This window comes from Urocampus carinirostris, chromosome 2, assembly GCF_059441175.1.
Source record: "Urocampus carinirostris isolate Australia breed hairy pipefish chromosome 2, RoL_Ucar_1.0, whole genome shotgun sequence".
In the NCBI taxonomy this organism is placed as follows: Eukaryota; Metazoa; Chordata; class Actinopteri; order Syngnathiformes; family Syngnathidae; genus Urocampus; species Urocampus carinirostris.
This window is the reverse complement of record NC_142350.1, coordinates 8,179,689-8,196,061: the sequence shown is the minus strand read 5'-3', so window position 1 is coordinate 8,196,061 and position 16,373 is coordinate 8,179,689. Positions and strand designations below refer to the sequence as shown.

Below are 16,373 nucleotides of genomic sequence, written 5' to 3'. Positions count from 1 at the left end.
ACCCGACTCCTGGACGACATGTGCCACCTAACGGCGCAGTCCATGGTGCGGTTGGAGACCTCGGACCACTTCCAGATGGTTAAGCTGCTTGGCGAGGGCTCGTACGGGAAAGTCATGCTAGCTGTGCACAAAAAAAGCGGTGAGGCAAAACTGTTAACTGTTCGCACATTGGCATTTACAGGCATTTATCGGTGTGTTGTATCGCTACTGAGGCCTACTGAAGACTCAGGCATTGGTCTTGGCGTGTTCCAGGAAGTCCGATGGCGCTGAAGATCTTCCCTCGTGTGACCACTCACTTGAGTTCGTTCCTGCGCGAGTACAACGTGTCTTTGAGATTTTGCACCCACCCGTCGCTCAGCAGGGCCCTCGGCATCGCCTACTCGACACCATCGCACTACGTCTTTGCCCAGCAGGCCGGGCTCTTCGGCGACCTCTTCGATCTGATCTTACCTGGGGTATTCTTTATTCATCTTAAAATAAATAAATATTAGTATGCTAATAGAAAGAATCAAAAACATTATAAAATTAATAATCCTAAAGTTTGGTTAAAGGTTGGTCTGGAGGAGGACCGGTGTCAGCGGGTGGTATCGCAGCTGTGCGGTGCACTGTCCCACCTCCACTCGCTGGGATTCGTTCACAGGGACGTCAAACCCGAGAACGTCTTCCTGTGCGACGCAGCCTGCCGATGGGTCAAGCTGGGAGACTTTGGGATGGTGCGTAGTATACGAGAACATCAACTAAGGCTAATGCTAGGCTAGTGTTTGGGCTAAAGCTTAAACTAAGGCTAAAGCTACGTTTAAGGCTCGGAGTAGGGCTTGGGCTAAGGCAGGGGTCGGCAACCTTAAATGCTGAAAGACTAATGAGGGAGTGAGTGAGTGAGTGAGTGGATACCTTAACCATTAGGGGCACCATTTCCTGTGGTTTGTCTTGGGCAGGTACAGCCTGGCGGCGCCCATCTCTCTCTGGGCCAACAGGCATAGTGGACCAAAAAAAAAAAAAAAAAAGTACTTGCCCTTTATCCGGGCAACAAAAAGAGTGTGATAAAACCTAGCAGGAATTTATATATTAAATGATCTGCATTTATATAGCGCTTTTCAAGTCAATGACTTCCCAAAGCGCTTTACAATGTGCTCCACATTTCCCAATAGCGGCCTTGCAGCCATGTAAGGCGCTAACCTGCTTATTGGGGGTATTAGGGGTTCGGCGTCTTACCCAAGGACACTTCGACATGTAACACGGACGAGCCGGGATTTGAACAGGGATCCCTTGATCCCAAGACGAGCGCTCTACCTCCTGAGTTACTGCCGCCCCATATATGATTTTTTTAGTATATATTTTCTTGGTGCCTTCCTTTTGGTACTGTGTTGTGTCATCAATGTGATTTTCAGGTAAGTCTCCCTACAATATGAGATCTGTTTGAGTTTTTCCTTGCCCTCATGTAGTTTTCATGTCAGGGGATGGTGTAATAGTCTGTTGTCTGTGCCGCCCTTTTAGACTTACTGCGATTAAGGGCTATCCAAATAAACATGACATGACTTGAATTAGATGACATGGGGAATATTATTTATATTTTCCTGCACAAGCCCGGGGATCAGCACGGCGGCGCAGTGGTTAGCGTGTGTGCGGCACAGTTCTGAGGTCATGAGATCGAACCTCCTGTGTGGAGTTTGCATGTTCTCCCCGTGCTTGCGTTGGTTTCCTCCGGGCACTCCGGTTTCCTCCCACATTCCAAAAACATGCATGTTAGGTTAATTGGCTGGTCCAAATTGTCCCTAAGTGTGAATAAACGAGCGAATTGTCTGTCCCTGTGTGCCCTGTGATTGGCTGGCAACCAGTTCAGGGTGTCCCCTGCTCACTGCCCGGAGTTAGCTGGGATGGGCTCCAGCACCCCCGCGACCATACTGAGGATAAGCGGTGCAGATAATGGATGGATGGATGGAAGCCTGGGAATGGCGTCTTATAGTATATAAAGAGAGAGAGACGGGATGCTGCTGTGTTTTACCCAACTGCATTAATGTGATTGTATTACTTTACCATATAAAAAGGGTGCTGTTCTATTTTTACAAATGCATTCTCCGTTTTTTGCACTCTTTTTGTTGCCCATAAAAACACATTCCATTTTGTTTTTTTCAAATTCTCCAATGAAAATGACATCAAAAATTGCATTTCTGTATTGCATTTCTTTAATTTTTTCAAAGAAATGAAACATACTGTAATTCAATAATATTGTAATGACGTCGAACTTGAGGAACTATCCTACAATAGAGTTGTCATGGGGTGTATCAATCTCCACAGGATGCGCTGCATTAAACGTAGTAATTTTGATTGTAAGCTATTATAGCTAATATAAATTATAAGGCTTATATATGGCTTTAATTATTAGCATCCCGAGACAAATTAGTTTTTGCTCTTTTGGTCCAATATGGCTCTTTTGACATTTTGGGTTGCCGACCACTGGGATAGGGTCACGGCTAAGGTAGAGGCTTAAGCCAAGGCTAAGACTAAAACTAATAGTTAAGGGCTGAGTCTCAGGCAAAGAATAATGTCTTTTTTTCCACAACCCACGCAGGTAAAAGCCCAAGGAACCAAAGTTCCAGAGGTGTGGTACCATTCACCGTACTGCACGCCTGAAGCCGAAGTGGCCCGATGGACTGCCGGTCAAAATGACAACACCATAACAAACGAGGACAATAAGCAGAAGCGTCGAGTCTTGGTCTCTGTGGACCCCAGCGTGGACAGCTGGGCCTTAGGGGTTCTTACTTTCGCCATGCTCACCGGCACCCACCCGTGGCCGTGCACGTCCTCCGACTGCGTCGCCTACCTCAAGTATCTGCGCTGGATCGGCGCCACCAAAGATTTGGAGGAACGTTTGGACGTGTGGGCCGAGCAGCAGGACCAGAGCGATTTTGAGGACACTGTGGCTCCCCAGTTTGCCCGCTTGACCCCCCTGGCTCGGGCTTTTTTCAAACTTCTGCTGGACCCTTCCCCGCCAGAACGGGGGCGGCCTGAAGATGCACTAGGATACCTTGGGGGCGCCTGGTTGGACAATGTGGAAAGGGAACGTCTGGAGGGGCAAAGGAAGAAGAGCAGGAGCCGAGGAGCAGTCAACAAAGTCAAGGAGAAGGAGGGCCGAGGGCAGAGGTAAACCAGGGACTTTTTGTTTTAGCTTTAGCATTAGCTTGAGTGCTGCGATAATGAAATGAAGAACAGTGGAAGAAGATGCAAAGAAAGAAGAACAAAGGACATAGATGATATGCAAATGAGTTTATGTCACTGGATGAAGACTCTGAATGCTAGTATTAGCACTAATAGTATGCTAACAAGAGAGAAAGAAGATGTGACATAGCAAATGACTTGTGGTGTTTATTTTCCGTTAGCATTATCTATGCTAACAAGACAACGAAGCACCAATGACAAAAATACTTTGGCTCATGTAGGCTTTGTCATTGTCTTGAGCGCTGCACAGCAGAAGAAGGTGCAAAGACAGAGGATCTGTGCTGTTAGCATTAGTGATATGCTAACATGTTTAATTCAGTGGATGAAGACTGTTTCTGCTAGCGTTAGCATCAGCACAATGCTAATAACAGTGAAAGAGGGTGTGACATAACAAAGGACTTGTGCTGTTTAATTTTGCACTATCTATGCCATTAAGACAAAAAAATAGCATTTCAACAGTTATGACAAAAAGTACTTCTGCTTATGTAAGCTTTGTCATTAACTTGGCGCTAACAAGGTAAAGAATAGTGGAAGAAGAACAATGGATTTGTGTTAGCATTAGTGATATGTTAACAAGTGGCTGAAAATGGAAAAAAAGGATTGTTAATGCTCTGGTTAGCATTAGCGCTATGGCAATAACAGTGAGAGTGATGTATGGTCAACAAAATACTTCTAATCTCATCTCATCTCATTAAGTGCACCGCTTATCCTCAGTAGGGTCGCGGGGGTGCTGGAGCCCATCCCAGCAATCAGCGGGCAGTGGACACCCTGAACTGGTTGCCAGCCAATCGCAGGGCACACAGGGACAGACAACTCGCTCGCTCATTCACACCCAGGGACAATTTGGACCGGCCAATCCACCTGAAATGCATGTCTTTGAAATGCCTGGAGGAAACCCACGCAAGCATGGGGAGAACATACAAACTCCGCACAGTAAGTCTGGTAGCTGGATTTGAACCCACACAGGAGGTCCCCAAGACCTTAGAACTGTGCCGCACACGCGCTAACCACTGCGCCGCCGTGCTGCCCAACAAAATACTTGTGCTGTTTAATTTTGAATTAGCTATGCTTAAAAGACAACGAAACAGCTTTTCAACAGCAACGGCGAAAAATACTTCTGTTTATTTCAACTATGGTATTATCTTGAGTGCTGCGCTAGCAAGATAAAGAATAGCTGAAGCAGCAACAACAAAAAACTCCCGTTGCTTATGGCGTTAGCTTGAACGCTGCACTAATAAGCTAAAGAACACCAGAAGAAGAGGTGATGTATGTGGGACAACAGAGAAACAAAGAACTGCTGTTGCCTTATTATGAGAAGCAGAGTTTTGCTAAAAAGTTAGTCACTGGAAAAAGATTTTACATATCACCATCAAGGGAATTGTGCTTTTTAAGTTAGCATTAGTACAAGCCCTATGCTAACAAAATGATTAACATTAAACGAGGGTTTTATATATCGGCAACAGACTGTGCTGTTTACACTAGTCGTGGCAATGACATAGAAATGTCTGCTGCTTATGTTAGCTTTATCAATAGAAATAGTACCATTCTAACCAGGAAAGGAACTGCAGAAATAGGAAATGCAATAAAGACTGGCGCTGTTTATGTTAGCATGAGCAATATGTTAACAGCAAAAAAGACGTGACATGGTGGCAAGGACGAAAAGAACAAGGGACTTGCTGTTTAGTGTTAGCATAAGTGCTAACAAAAAATTAGAGTTAACAATATCATAGGTGAGCAGGTAAGTCACAAGTTTTCTAGCCTAAGTATTTGCACTCACCCACATTTAGGAGAGATGGCTAGTCTCGCTGTTAGCTTAAACTTGAACTGCTAACATAAGTTAACATTAGCGTTAGCTATAAGACACTAGAAAATGTTGGTATTCACTTCCGAGACCCAGTTGTATATATTTCATTAAAAACACAAGACAGTGACAGTATGTTGATCATTTCATTGTGAAAAGTTGGAATATTAAATAAAATCTCATCATTAAATAGAAAAGTGATTTCTCTTGTTTTTCCACATGATACTGTTGCATACTGGGAAGTAGTGATGTCACAGTAGGAGGCACCAAGACTCAGTTTATCTTAAAGGTGCATGATGTAATATTTGACCGCTACGTGTCAATTTATCTTATAGTGCGACCGGAAACGAGTCCTATAAAGCAGAAAGAAGAACTAACTACGGAAAGTCTGGTGACCAAGCAGTAGCCTTTTCCTCCATCTACCAGGCTAGCCTTGTTAGCCTAGTCTTGTCAGGATGTGTGAACCGGCTCTTTCGGGTCCTAAACGGCTCTTCAGGTTGTTTTTGCTTCTTTAATCCCAACATGACCAAATATTATGTAAAACTATGCACAAAATGACTTAAAGGAAGGAAGGAATAGAACAAAAAAGAAAAAAATACCAAAATGAAAAAGTAGTGAAAAGCTGAGAAAAAAAGAAAGAAACATTTAGAAAAAAAGCCATAAAAAAGAAAAGAAAGAAACATAGGGAAAAAAGTAAATAGAGAAAAAAAGAAAAAAGTAACAGCTAGGAAAAAATAAACACAATGAGATTTTTTTAAAGGAATTTTTTAGAAAGTAGAAAAAAACACGGAAAAAGAAGAAAAAGTTTGTGTTGCATTCAGATAATTTCCAATTATATCAAGTGAATCTTGTTGCCAACATTGTACTTTCACTAAAAAATTGGATTACGTACAGTTCTGTATCTTGCAACCGACTAAATATGCCCCCCTAAATGTTAATATTATGCGACAAAATATATCAGGAAATAAAAAGAAATGGATATCTTGTGAAAGAATTGTAAGAAGAAACGTTTGTAGGCCATACAACCTTTGCAATAGTACATGAGTCAATTCATTCAAAAGAGAAAAATAATTTTGCATTGCCGGAAACTCAGCAAAATGTAACTTGATGTCAAGTTTTGGACATGTTTGATAATGACTTAGTTGCCACACTTGGGATTGCTGTTGCTCACTGTTGTTTCGAGCGTTGCTCACCGACTTTGTGTGAACGCTCAGACCCGTGGAGAATTAGAGGGAACATTGGTCTCGACTTATTTTAGAGTGTTTGTATATGGCTATTAAATGAATTGTTTTCCCCCTTGTTATAGGTTTGTTTGCAAAATCTTTGTACCATTATCGTCTGGCAGACTCCGTGAAATGACATTGAACAGAAGTCCAGCTGGTCAGGGAACCTGTGAGTTTTTGCAAGCTTTACGTAGAAGAAATAAAGACTTAGCCAGTTTCCGGTTGACCTGGGATCTAATTTTAAAGCAAAGAGTAAATATCTAGTGTATTCATGTTTTTATGCATTTAAAAAAAAAACAACACGATTTTCCGATCATCCTAACACAAATTTAATTGACCAGAAATAAAACATTGCAACAGTGTGTCGCAACAAACACTAGGACAAATGCGAACGATTGTCATACGAAGTTAAAAATGACTACATTACCTTATCCAAGGTAATGTGGTCATGTAACACAAAAGCAATATCAAGATCAAACGCCAAGGGTAAAGCTAGCAATTAGCTCAAATAGTTTTTAGGCTCGCGAACAACTACTACAGAGAAAAAAAAATCAATTTAGAGTAAAGTTGTATAATCTTTTTTTCCCAAACGAATATAATTTATTTCTACCAGCCAAGTAAAAATAAATTAAAAGTGGCTGTGAGTCGCATTTATCGGGAAGTACGAAGCAGATAACATGGCTAGCGGGAGCAGTCAGAAACTAATACTAAAAACACTAGTTGAATAAAACAAAGTGGCATAATCTTACCGGTGCTGCGACTCAATACTTCGAGCGAGGAGCCTAAATATTTCTTTGTGGTAGTGTCTTCATGTTGCAGAAGAATCGGGAGCTTCGCCAATAACAGCGAGTCACTTTGGGTGCCCGTAGCAGCGAGATCCGAGACGAACATGGTGTTGACTTCTTGATTCCACGAACTAAAAGAATGACTAATTTCTTGACCTTTGATTTTTCATGAAAATTAACATTAGCAGGATAATTAACGCGTTTTTTCTTAGTTTTCAAATCAATGTTTTTTTGCTATATACAAGTTTTTTTTTGTACCACTAGGAGGCACTAAATCCTACATACTGCCCCTTTAACAAAAAATACAAAAATATATCTTATTTGGAATCTAAATAAAAGCGCTTTGGCAGGTCTTTATTGCCTTGAAAAGTGCTATATAAATACTGTACAGACCATTTTAAATTATTGATTCTTACTTCAGCCGGTAGGAGGCGGTGGAGTGTTGAATTTCATTCAAAGCCACGAGTGAAAACAAGAAGATCCTCGGATGTTTTCACGGTGAGTAGCTCTAATTTCCTGATATTTTGCACGCTTCAAAGACATTCCGTCGACACACGATAGCTGGGACATGACCTCCTTTATTAAAGGGTACATTTAAATATGTTCGTTTTTCCCGTTATTGTTGTTCGAGTTTCTGTGTTGAGCGTTATTTCGCCGCCATGATGCTTTCTGTCGCTCTCCTTGGTCCTGAAAATAGAATAAAAACGTAATATGTCTATATTTCTATTTGTCTTGAATGTTTGTTAACTTCAAAATGTTTAGGAAACGTACCCCGTGGTGCGAAGGGTCTATGTTCAAATTTCAGTGGAGTGCAACAAACAGGCTAGAACGTTAGCTTCTATGAAGTCATTAAAATATCCTTCGGCGAGGATGTATTTTTTGTTCAGCTTCAACCTTGACAACAATGTTTTTTTTACTTCCTTCTTCAGCATTGAGGCGCAGAAGAACTCAACGTGATGAGCCATTAGCTGCAGAAGCTACGTTAGCATCGATAGCCACTGAGAACAGTGTAGGACTTGACTACAGGTTTGCATTCTAGGATTTTTGGGGATCTCTTCTATTACATGACAAATTCATATTATAATGATTAACGAGTTTCCAAATAAACGAGTTCCAACCTTTGCATGGTAGCATGTGACTCATTTCACTAACATGGTATGGAAGATATACTGTAATTATCAAGGTTCGTGTAAAAAACATAATTTGTGCCACAATCAGTTAAAGGTTACAGCCAATCTAAACATAAAACAACCTCTAAACCCGTTAACCTCCCTTAGGCACCATGACATCCTCCATGCTTCGTAGACAACTGAAAAACCTGGTACAGAATTACTCTGAGGCCGAGGTCAAGGTGGGTCCTGCCTGTAAAGACTGAGGAGCGCGAGCTGATGCTGTTTGCCCCGCAGGTCCGAGAAGCAACATCCAATGACCCATGGGGGCCATCCAGCTCGCAGATGGCCGACATCTCTGACCTGACTTACAACGTGGTGGCCTGCAACGAGATCATGACCATGCTGTGGAAAAGGCTCAAGGATGATCGGAACTGGCGGCACATCCACAAGGTTCCGAAAATATCTGCTAGTGTATGTGTCATGGCCTGAAAACTAAGCGATTCTGTCCTCTGTCAGTCCCTGACGTTGCTGGAGTACCTGCTGAAGACAGGCGACGACCGCGTCCTCCTAAAGATGAAAGACAACATTTACATTGTCAAAGCCCTCACTGAATACCGCTTTGTGGAGAAAGACGGCAAAGATCAGGTACCTTTCTCTGGGGAAATATATACAAGGTAACAATATTAACCACAAGAGTTTGTAGTAGCTTAAAAACAGAGCTGAATCGTGTACTTTTGACGAAGACATAATAAGGAAGTATAAAATTCTAAAGGCTTATTGCATATTTTCTTGTGTGAGCAAACATGAATTTCAGCCAGCGACGCAAAATGAAAGCTGCCGCTAATCCTTACTAGTGACAACAAAATACCAATCCAGCCAGAAACACCAGGGATGGCTATAAAAGGCATATCACAATTGGTGTTCGTGACTGACTGAAGCGGCCTCTAAAAAGGCCATTAATAGATTGCCATATCAAACCAGAGGCAGCTAACAATAAAAAAAGTGGCTAATGGCAATCTATAGGCTGCAGCCAAGTAAAAACTGAAAACAAAGTGGAAGATGCCTGAATGATGATGCTTTGCGATCATCACATTAAATCAAATACTGCCAGTCTCTACAATTGGCACCATCAATTCTTACATATGAGATAGGTCACCTTCACATAAAATAGCCCAAAAAAAACACAAACTTCCACAAGAAATACACAACAAAAAAAATCTCAAATGTTCACTTACTCACCACCCAAAATCATCAATTACCTAAATTTGTCTGCTTTTTTTTACGAAATTAGTTGTCATTTTTTTTATTTCACCTTAGTTTTCTAGGAGTGTGCGTTCCTGGAGCTTTTTTTTTCTTTGTAAATTTGATTTATATAATCGCACAGCCTGCCTGTGCGGTACAGTTCTGAGGTCATGAGATCGAACCTTCCTGTGTGGAGTTTTCTTGTTCTCCCTGTGCTTGCATGCGTTTACTCCGGGCACTCTGGTTTCTTCGCGCATTCTAAAAACATGCATGTCAGATTAATTGGCCGGTCCAAATTGTCCCTAGGTGTGAATGAGCGAGTGAGTTGTCTGTCTCTGTGTGCCCTGTGACTGGCTGGCAACCAGTTCATGGTGTCCCCTGCCCATTTCCCAAAAATGGATGGAATGGACTCCAGTACCCCAGTGACCCTACTGAGGATAAGCGTTGAAGATAATGAATGAAAGATAATGAATGAATAATTGCACAGTCACAAGAGTAAATGTCAGCAGGATTCACATCTATCCTTTTCTATCAAATGTATTTACTTGGAATATTGTCCATTAAGTCAAGTCAAGTCACATTTATTTGTATAGCCCTTAATCATAAAATGTCTCAAAGGACTGCACAGGTTACAATGAAACCATCCCCTGATCTTAAACCAACAAGTGGGCAAGGAAAAACTCAAAACCTCAGCCAGAGGAAAGTAAGAAACCTCGAGAAGGAGCCTCACAAGAGGTAATCCCCCTTTCAGGATGATCAGGGTGCAATGGATTTAGCATTGGGTAACAGTACACAAAACATAGTGAACATCAATAAAATAATACAATAGGAAATAGTTTTTTTTTTAAGACAAAACAATGTTATTTTTTTTTTTTTTTTTTGCTAATTGGATTCATATTTTTTTCTTTGTATTGTCAAAACAGACACCATCTAATGCAGAAGACAATCTGTACTAATTTCATAGACAATAAATATGCAGATAACAAACAAGATGTATGGTGTCCAATGCCAAATATGTGTTGTTGTTTTTTTATTCTTATCTGGTCATATCAAAACATTGACATGTTCCCAGGGTACAAATGTGCGAGAGAAGGCCAAAGTTGTCCTAGTCCTGATGGAGGATGACGACAAACTCAAGGAGGAGCGAGACTTTGCCGTCAAGACCCGAGAGAAAACGTCTAAAGGTTCCGCCGGTAATCGCCAAAACCGTCCGGCTCATTGGCAATTAACTCCGGTCTAACTCAACGTGTTTGCTGCAGCCTCGTCCGCCGACGCCATCAAGGACCCCAACTACAAGCCGTGCTACGTTGCTGGCTCCTCGGGGCTCCCGTCCCTGGACAACATTCCCTCAGTGGCCGACCTCACCGCATCTTTCGCCGCCCGCAAAGAGGAACGCATCAAGCAGGAGCATGAAAAGAAAGAGGCGGAAAGGAGGGTGGGGTTGCTTTTGTTACTCTGACAACAATTGCTTGAGTATGTACTGTATAGCGACCCCTAGTTGTGTAAAAATACTAAATGATATTCTACTTGCTGACGCCATCTTCTGGCTTAAATCATCATTGCAGCCTCTGTCAAGCAGCTCATTTGCGCATGCAAGTTCGTGGCTGTTTTAGATGTGCTTGAATAAACTCTTCTTTTTTTTCATCTTTTTAGGGTTTAGGTTGGCATTCAGACTGTATTAGAAATTGTCCTTTTCTTACTTTCACATTTCTCATCCTAGAATAAAAGACAACCGCAATGTTGCTACTACGGAAGCCCAGCTGCCTATTTAAGAAAACAAACTTGTTCCGTTGGTGCTTAAAGCCACTTGGCTTCCATGGCAGCATGTGATTGTCGCTGAGTCCTATCGTTCTCGCATCTTCCACTTTATTCCCACTGCTTCCTTCTCTAGTCACTCGTGTTACCTTGGCTTGAGCCTATGGCTCGTCAAGAGCCATCATTTTTATGGTTAACTGCTCACGTTACTCTTCAAATTGTTGACTGGCCTACTTTAGTAGCTTCTTTGCTAGCTGCTAAAGTTAGCTGCTTACACCTGCTCTGACCAACTCCAGCTATTTGATCTTTTCAGATGCTTCGGGGATATCCAGCTCCCTAGGTCTTTTGTTGTCACCCGTGGGAAAAAAATCCATACAAGAATAGTTAAATATTTTAAATCCGTTACCGGGGTAGTCTTGAAAATGTATATTTCTAGCAACAAATGCGGTAAGTTTGCATTTTATTATTACTATTTTGAAAAGGGCCCAAACAATTGTACCTGAAAAACAACACGTCTTAAATAGTAATTTAAACAAACCAAGGAAGCGTTTTTCAACAAGGAAAACGTGTTTGAAATGAAATTGGTGGCTAACTGGGGGATTTGAATGAACAGACTTTTCTGTGGTGTCAAAATTAAATGGAGTCTATTCATGCTTTTTTTTTTCCTTTGGGGTGTCCAGGCCAAACTGTCCGAGGACGAGTTAAAATGGGAAGATGCAGGAAAAGGAGGCGGCGGCGCCAATCAGGCCTGGTCAAGCGACAAGACCACTGAGGATGTGGAAGAAGATGCCACACCGGACCCATGGGGGGCCCCCAAGGCGGCTCCAGATCCTTGGGGCACAACCTCCAAAAGCAATGCAGATTCTGATGCCCCGCCTAAAACTAAGCAGAATTCTTTAGAGTCTGCCACCGAGGAGCCTTTTAAAGCACAAACGGACGCAGAAGACCCTTTTGTGGCCCACAACGACACCCCGAAAAATGCGGGATCCTTTGAGGACAAAAATGAAGAGTGTCCCCTTGCTTCTTTGGAAAATGAACCGTTCAATACCCCAAAGGATGACCCCTTTAATACCCCAAAAGATGACCCCTTCAATACCCCAAAAGATGACCCCTTCAATACCCCAAAAGATGACCCATTTAATGCCCCCAAAGATGACCCCTTCAACGCCCCAAAAGACGACCCCTTCAACGCCCCAAAAGACGACCCCTTCAACGCCCCAAAAGACGACCCCTTCAACGCCCCAAAAGACGACCCCTTCAACGCCCCAAAAGACGACCCCTTCAACGCCCCAAAACATGACCCCTTCAACGCCACAAAACATGACCCCTTCAACGCCCCAAAAGACGACCCCTTCAACACTCCAAAAGGCGACCTCTTCGACGCCCCAAAAGGTGACCCCTTCAACGCCATGGAAGGCGACCCCTTCAATACCCCGAAAGACGACCCCATTAATACTCCGAAAAATGACTCATCGAGTACCACGAAAGATGACCCGTTTAACAAACCAAAAGATGACCCCTTCAATCCTCCCAAGGATGACCACTTTAATACTCTGAAAAATTATCCATCAAACACCCCAAAAGATGACCCATTCAATGCCCCAAAAGATGACCACTTCAGTACCCCAAAAGATGACCCATTCATTACCCCAGTGATATCAACTTCCAATAAAGAAGACCCCCAACCCATTGTCACCACCCCCTCAAAAGAAGACCCCTTCGTTACCCTCAAAGATGACCCCTTCAACACCTCAAAAGATGACCCATTTACTACCCCTGTCATATCAACTTCCAGTAAAGAAATCTCCGTCACAAGCACCCCAAATGAAGACCCTTTTGGCACCCCAAAAGACGACCCATTTTCGGCCCCGCCTGAAAAAGACCTAACCCATGTAACCCCTCTTGATTCCTTTTCCGCGCCCCCGTTGAGCTCCTCTCAAAGCGGCGGAGAAGCTTGGGGGGCCCCTTCTGACTCAGGGGCCCCCATCGACTCAGATCCATGGGGGGACATGGCGTCTACGCCTGTTGACAATTGTGACCCGTTCGGAGACTCCTCCAAAGCACAAAATGACCCCTGGGGGGCTCCTGGTACGTCTAATATATACATGTATATAGAATATATATATATATATATATATATATATATATATATTATATATACATTACAAAAATGACATGTTATAATATACCATTAATTTGCAAAGATTTTTTTTTAATTTCATATGTTTTATAAAATACGTTTTTTAATGTTATTTTTTTTTCAATTGATTAATTAATTTATATATTTTTAAATATTTTATTTTAAAAAATAAACAACCAACTATTGTTTTATAATTTGATGTGTTTTTAGAATTTGCGTTTATTAAGTTAAACTTGAATAATTCATGTATTCTTTCAATTAATTAATAAGATCTTAAAAATTAATTTTAATAAAAAGAAATCCATAATATGAACTACTTATATCTTTTTTATTTAGCGATTGTTTTATTTTTAAATGATTAGTTGAAGTAAAGTTGATGTAGTCTTCCCATTAGTTGATGAATCTTTTAATCAATTTTAAATTAAAAAATACACCCAAAACATGCACTTTTTTGTACTTCATTTAATAAATTAAAGTTACTGCATGTACTTTTCAAAATTGATTAATACTTTTTTCATCAATTTGTATTTAAATAACATAATTTCCCAATTATTTTTGATTTCGTTATTTGAATTTATTGTATTTTTTATTTAAGAAGATAAATATAAGTTAATTCATGTATTCTTCTCATAAATGAATATTTTAAATACTTTTTGGTTATAATTTCAATAAATAAATACTATTTACAAACTACTATTATTTTTTAAATTCATTTATTGCATTTATTTTTTCCTCTTGCGTTAAATATTCTAACATAACATGTTGGCTGCGGCTGCATCGGCTCGCTACAACGGGTCAGGTGCAATCGACATTTCGTTCTGTGTACATTGTTACACAGAATGACAATACAAGGAAAATTATTATTATTATTATTATCATTCTCAAAGCTTCAAGGGATAAATTCTTTTGTTATCCATTTAATTGATGGATTAATTTAATCGTTAATCGGGTTGATTAAAAAGGAAACACATATTGCAATCTACGACTTCTTCAAAACAATTATATATAACTTGATTCGAAATAAAACTATCACTAAATAAGCTCGTACTTGAGATTGATAACCCTAATCCCCTTACCCTAACAAAAATAACACTTTTCATCACTAAATAAACTCGAACTTGAGATGCGTTGTTTTTCTAAAGGTGGGGCCGACGCAGAAGATGCCTGGGGGGCCCCTGGGGCCTCGTCCCCCACCGATGACCCCTTCGGAGACTCTAAAAGGAAATCGGGTAACGCATTCATATTTTCAATCATTATCTTACATCACTGTCAATATATTAATGGCGCATTTCTTTTGAAGAAAATTCCTTTTAGATTTTAACTCAGACAGAAGAGGAAGTGGACGCCGCCCAGCAGGTGCATGAACCCCACCCTCAAATGATGAAAGGTTGTCCCATCATACGGATGCTTGATTATCGGAATAATTCCGCTGATTGTGACTGCAGGGAGTGGTGAAATCGGTGCACCTCATGAATATTAATCAGCAGGTCATTTGCTTGGTTCCGCCCCCTCTGCCCTTGTGATGTGTGTGTGTGAGTGTGCTGTGTAGTGTACAGTAGTCATAAAAGAATTAGCATGAGGATGGCAATAACTTTTCACTCCTCCCTGACAAAGACAAAAAAATAGAAACTTGATGCCCCCCCCATGCTGTACAAGTGAGTAACGGTGTAAAATACAATCAGAAGTATTTCATATGTATTGCTGCAAAAAAAATAATCGAGTAAGGTGGAAGTTTTTGTTGATTTATGGAATGAGGATGACCAAGATTATAAGAAATCATCCCGGTAACCAGCAGTGTCTTTTTTAAATTTAGTTTTAGTTTGAAAGATGTTAAATGAAGAATGCTGGTTGAAAACAATCCCATAAAAAAAAAACTAAGATTTTCACAATAAAAGCATACAGGAAATCTATTTCACAAATCCCCAAAACCAAGTCAAACCCGTTTTTGCTTTCTATTTTCCTCTTTCTGTTTTTTCTTTATCTCTTTCTCTATATTCATGTCTCTATATATCTATCGCTTCTCTTTATTTCTCCCTTTCTCTCAATCTATAGCCCTTTAAATGTATTTCTCTTATTCTAGATTTCTATCTTTTTATCTCAATTTCTACCTATCCCTCTATTTCCATCTCTATTTATACCTCTATCTATATATATCTATCTCTATTACTATTTTATCCATCTCTATTTGTATCTATCTGTATCTCTCTCCCTACCTATCTGTATCTTTCTATCTGGCTCTCATTTTCTCTCTATCACTGTTTTTTTTTTTTCGTTTTCTCTAGCGTTTGTTTTCTTCTCATTTTCTCTCTATCGCTCTCGTTTTCTCTATCTTGTTATCTTCTCGCTTTCACGCCACAGCTCTTGTTTTCTCCCCCTTTCCCAATTGCTCTCCTTTTTTCCCCATTCCCTTCCCTAACGCTCTTGTTTTCTCCGCTCTTCTTTTTCTTTCTCATTTTCTCCCCATTTCTTTCACATCGCTCTCGTTTTCTCGCCATTTCTTACTCCCTCTCAATCTACCTCCTTCTTTGTTTCCCTCTGATTCTACCCATCTGGCCATCTCACCATCTATCATCAGTCCATCCACCCATCCTGCCAATTTTTCCTCTTCTGAGGTGTCATTTCATTTTGTGGCCACAAGAGGACGACAATGAAAGGAATGATCGTATACGTTTCTATGCTGTGATGTCATCAACGAGAATGTTTGTTTTAATGTATTTACTCATTTATTTATCTATTTATTTTTCTATGACTATGATTGGTGAACCAGCGTTTGGTAGTGTTACTTATTTTTGAATTAATTGTGGTGTAAATAGTGATCTGATGACATTGTATATTCATGTATATTATTATTTATTGATTGGATATTCATCAGTTTAGCAAACGTCAGCTTTTTGTGGACCTATAAGATGTGATGATTCATTTATAATGACTGGATTTATGTTAAATCAAGTATGATGCAATTATTCTGAAAAAAAGTACGATAAATGTGTTGCACCCAATAAAAGCCATCAATAAATTGACGTGGTTTCGTTGCCGAGTTGATTGACACTTTAAATGAATAGAATGGTCTTTATTGTCATTGATAGCCACGTAGTAAAG

At 40.6% G+C, this 16,373-nt stretch overlaps 2 protein-coding genes across 2 annotated transcripts; both read left to right on the top strand.

Annotated features, from left to right (window-relative positions):
* Positions 1–3,145, top strand: LOC148370907 (serine/threonine-protein kinase SBK1-like). The gene is made up of 4 exons (XM_088327786.1): positions 1–139; positions 253–455; positions 552–713; positions 2,570–3,145. Exons 1-4 carry the CDS (start codon positions 19–21, stop codon positions 3,143–3,145), a joined length of 1,062 nt encoding a protein of 353 aa, XP_088183912.1. The 5' UTR covers positions 1–18.
* Positions 3,146–6,382: 3,237 nt separating this feature from the next.
* LOC148370906 (uncharacterized) lies at positions 6,383–16,294 on the top strand. The gene is made up of 11 exons (XM_088328717.1): positions 6,383–6,409; positions 7,447–7,523; positions 7,955–8,051; positions 8,303–8,376; positions 8,432–8,587; positions 8,654–8,782; positions 10,452–10,572; positions 10,639–10,814; positions 11,815–13,222; positions 14,417–14,503; positions 14,575–16,294. The coding sequence occupies exons 4-11, from the start codon at positions 8,308–8,310 to the stop codon at positions 14,586–14,588; spliced, it is 2,160 nt and encodes a 719-aa protein (XP_088184843.1). The 5' UTR covers positions 6,383–6,409; positions 7,447–7,523; positions 7,955–8,051; positions 8,303–8,307; the 3' UTR covers positions 14,589–16,294.
* Positions 16,295–16,373: the final 79 nt, after the last annotated feature.

Bases quoted from the DNA above. Each gene is read 5' to 3' on its own strand.
- LOC148370907 (XM_088327786.1), top strand. From the start codon at position 19: ATGTGCCACCTAACGGCGCAGTCCATGGTGCGGTTGGAGACCTCGGAC. The intron at 140-252 runs GTGAGGCAAAAC...GGCGTGTTCCAG, and splicing joins AGCTGTGCACAAAAAAAGCG to GAAGTCCGATGGCGCTGAAG. The intron at 714-2,569 runs GTGCGTAGTATA...CAACCCACGCAG, and splicing joins AGCTGGGAGACTTTGGGATG to GTAAAAGCCCAAGGAACCAA.
- LOC148370906 (XM_088328717.1), top strand. From the start codon at position 8,308: ATGACATCCTCCATGCTTCGTAGACAACTGAAAAACCTGGTACAGAAT. The intron at 8,783-10,451 runs GTACCTTTCTCT...ACATGTTCCCAG, and splicing joins AGAAAGACGGCAAAGATCAG to GGTACAAATGTGCGAGAGAA. The intron at 13,223-14,416 runs GTACGTCTAATA...GTTTTTCTAAAG, and splicing joins TGACCCCTGGGGGGCTCCTG to GTGGGGCCGACGCAGAAGAT.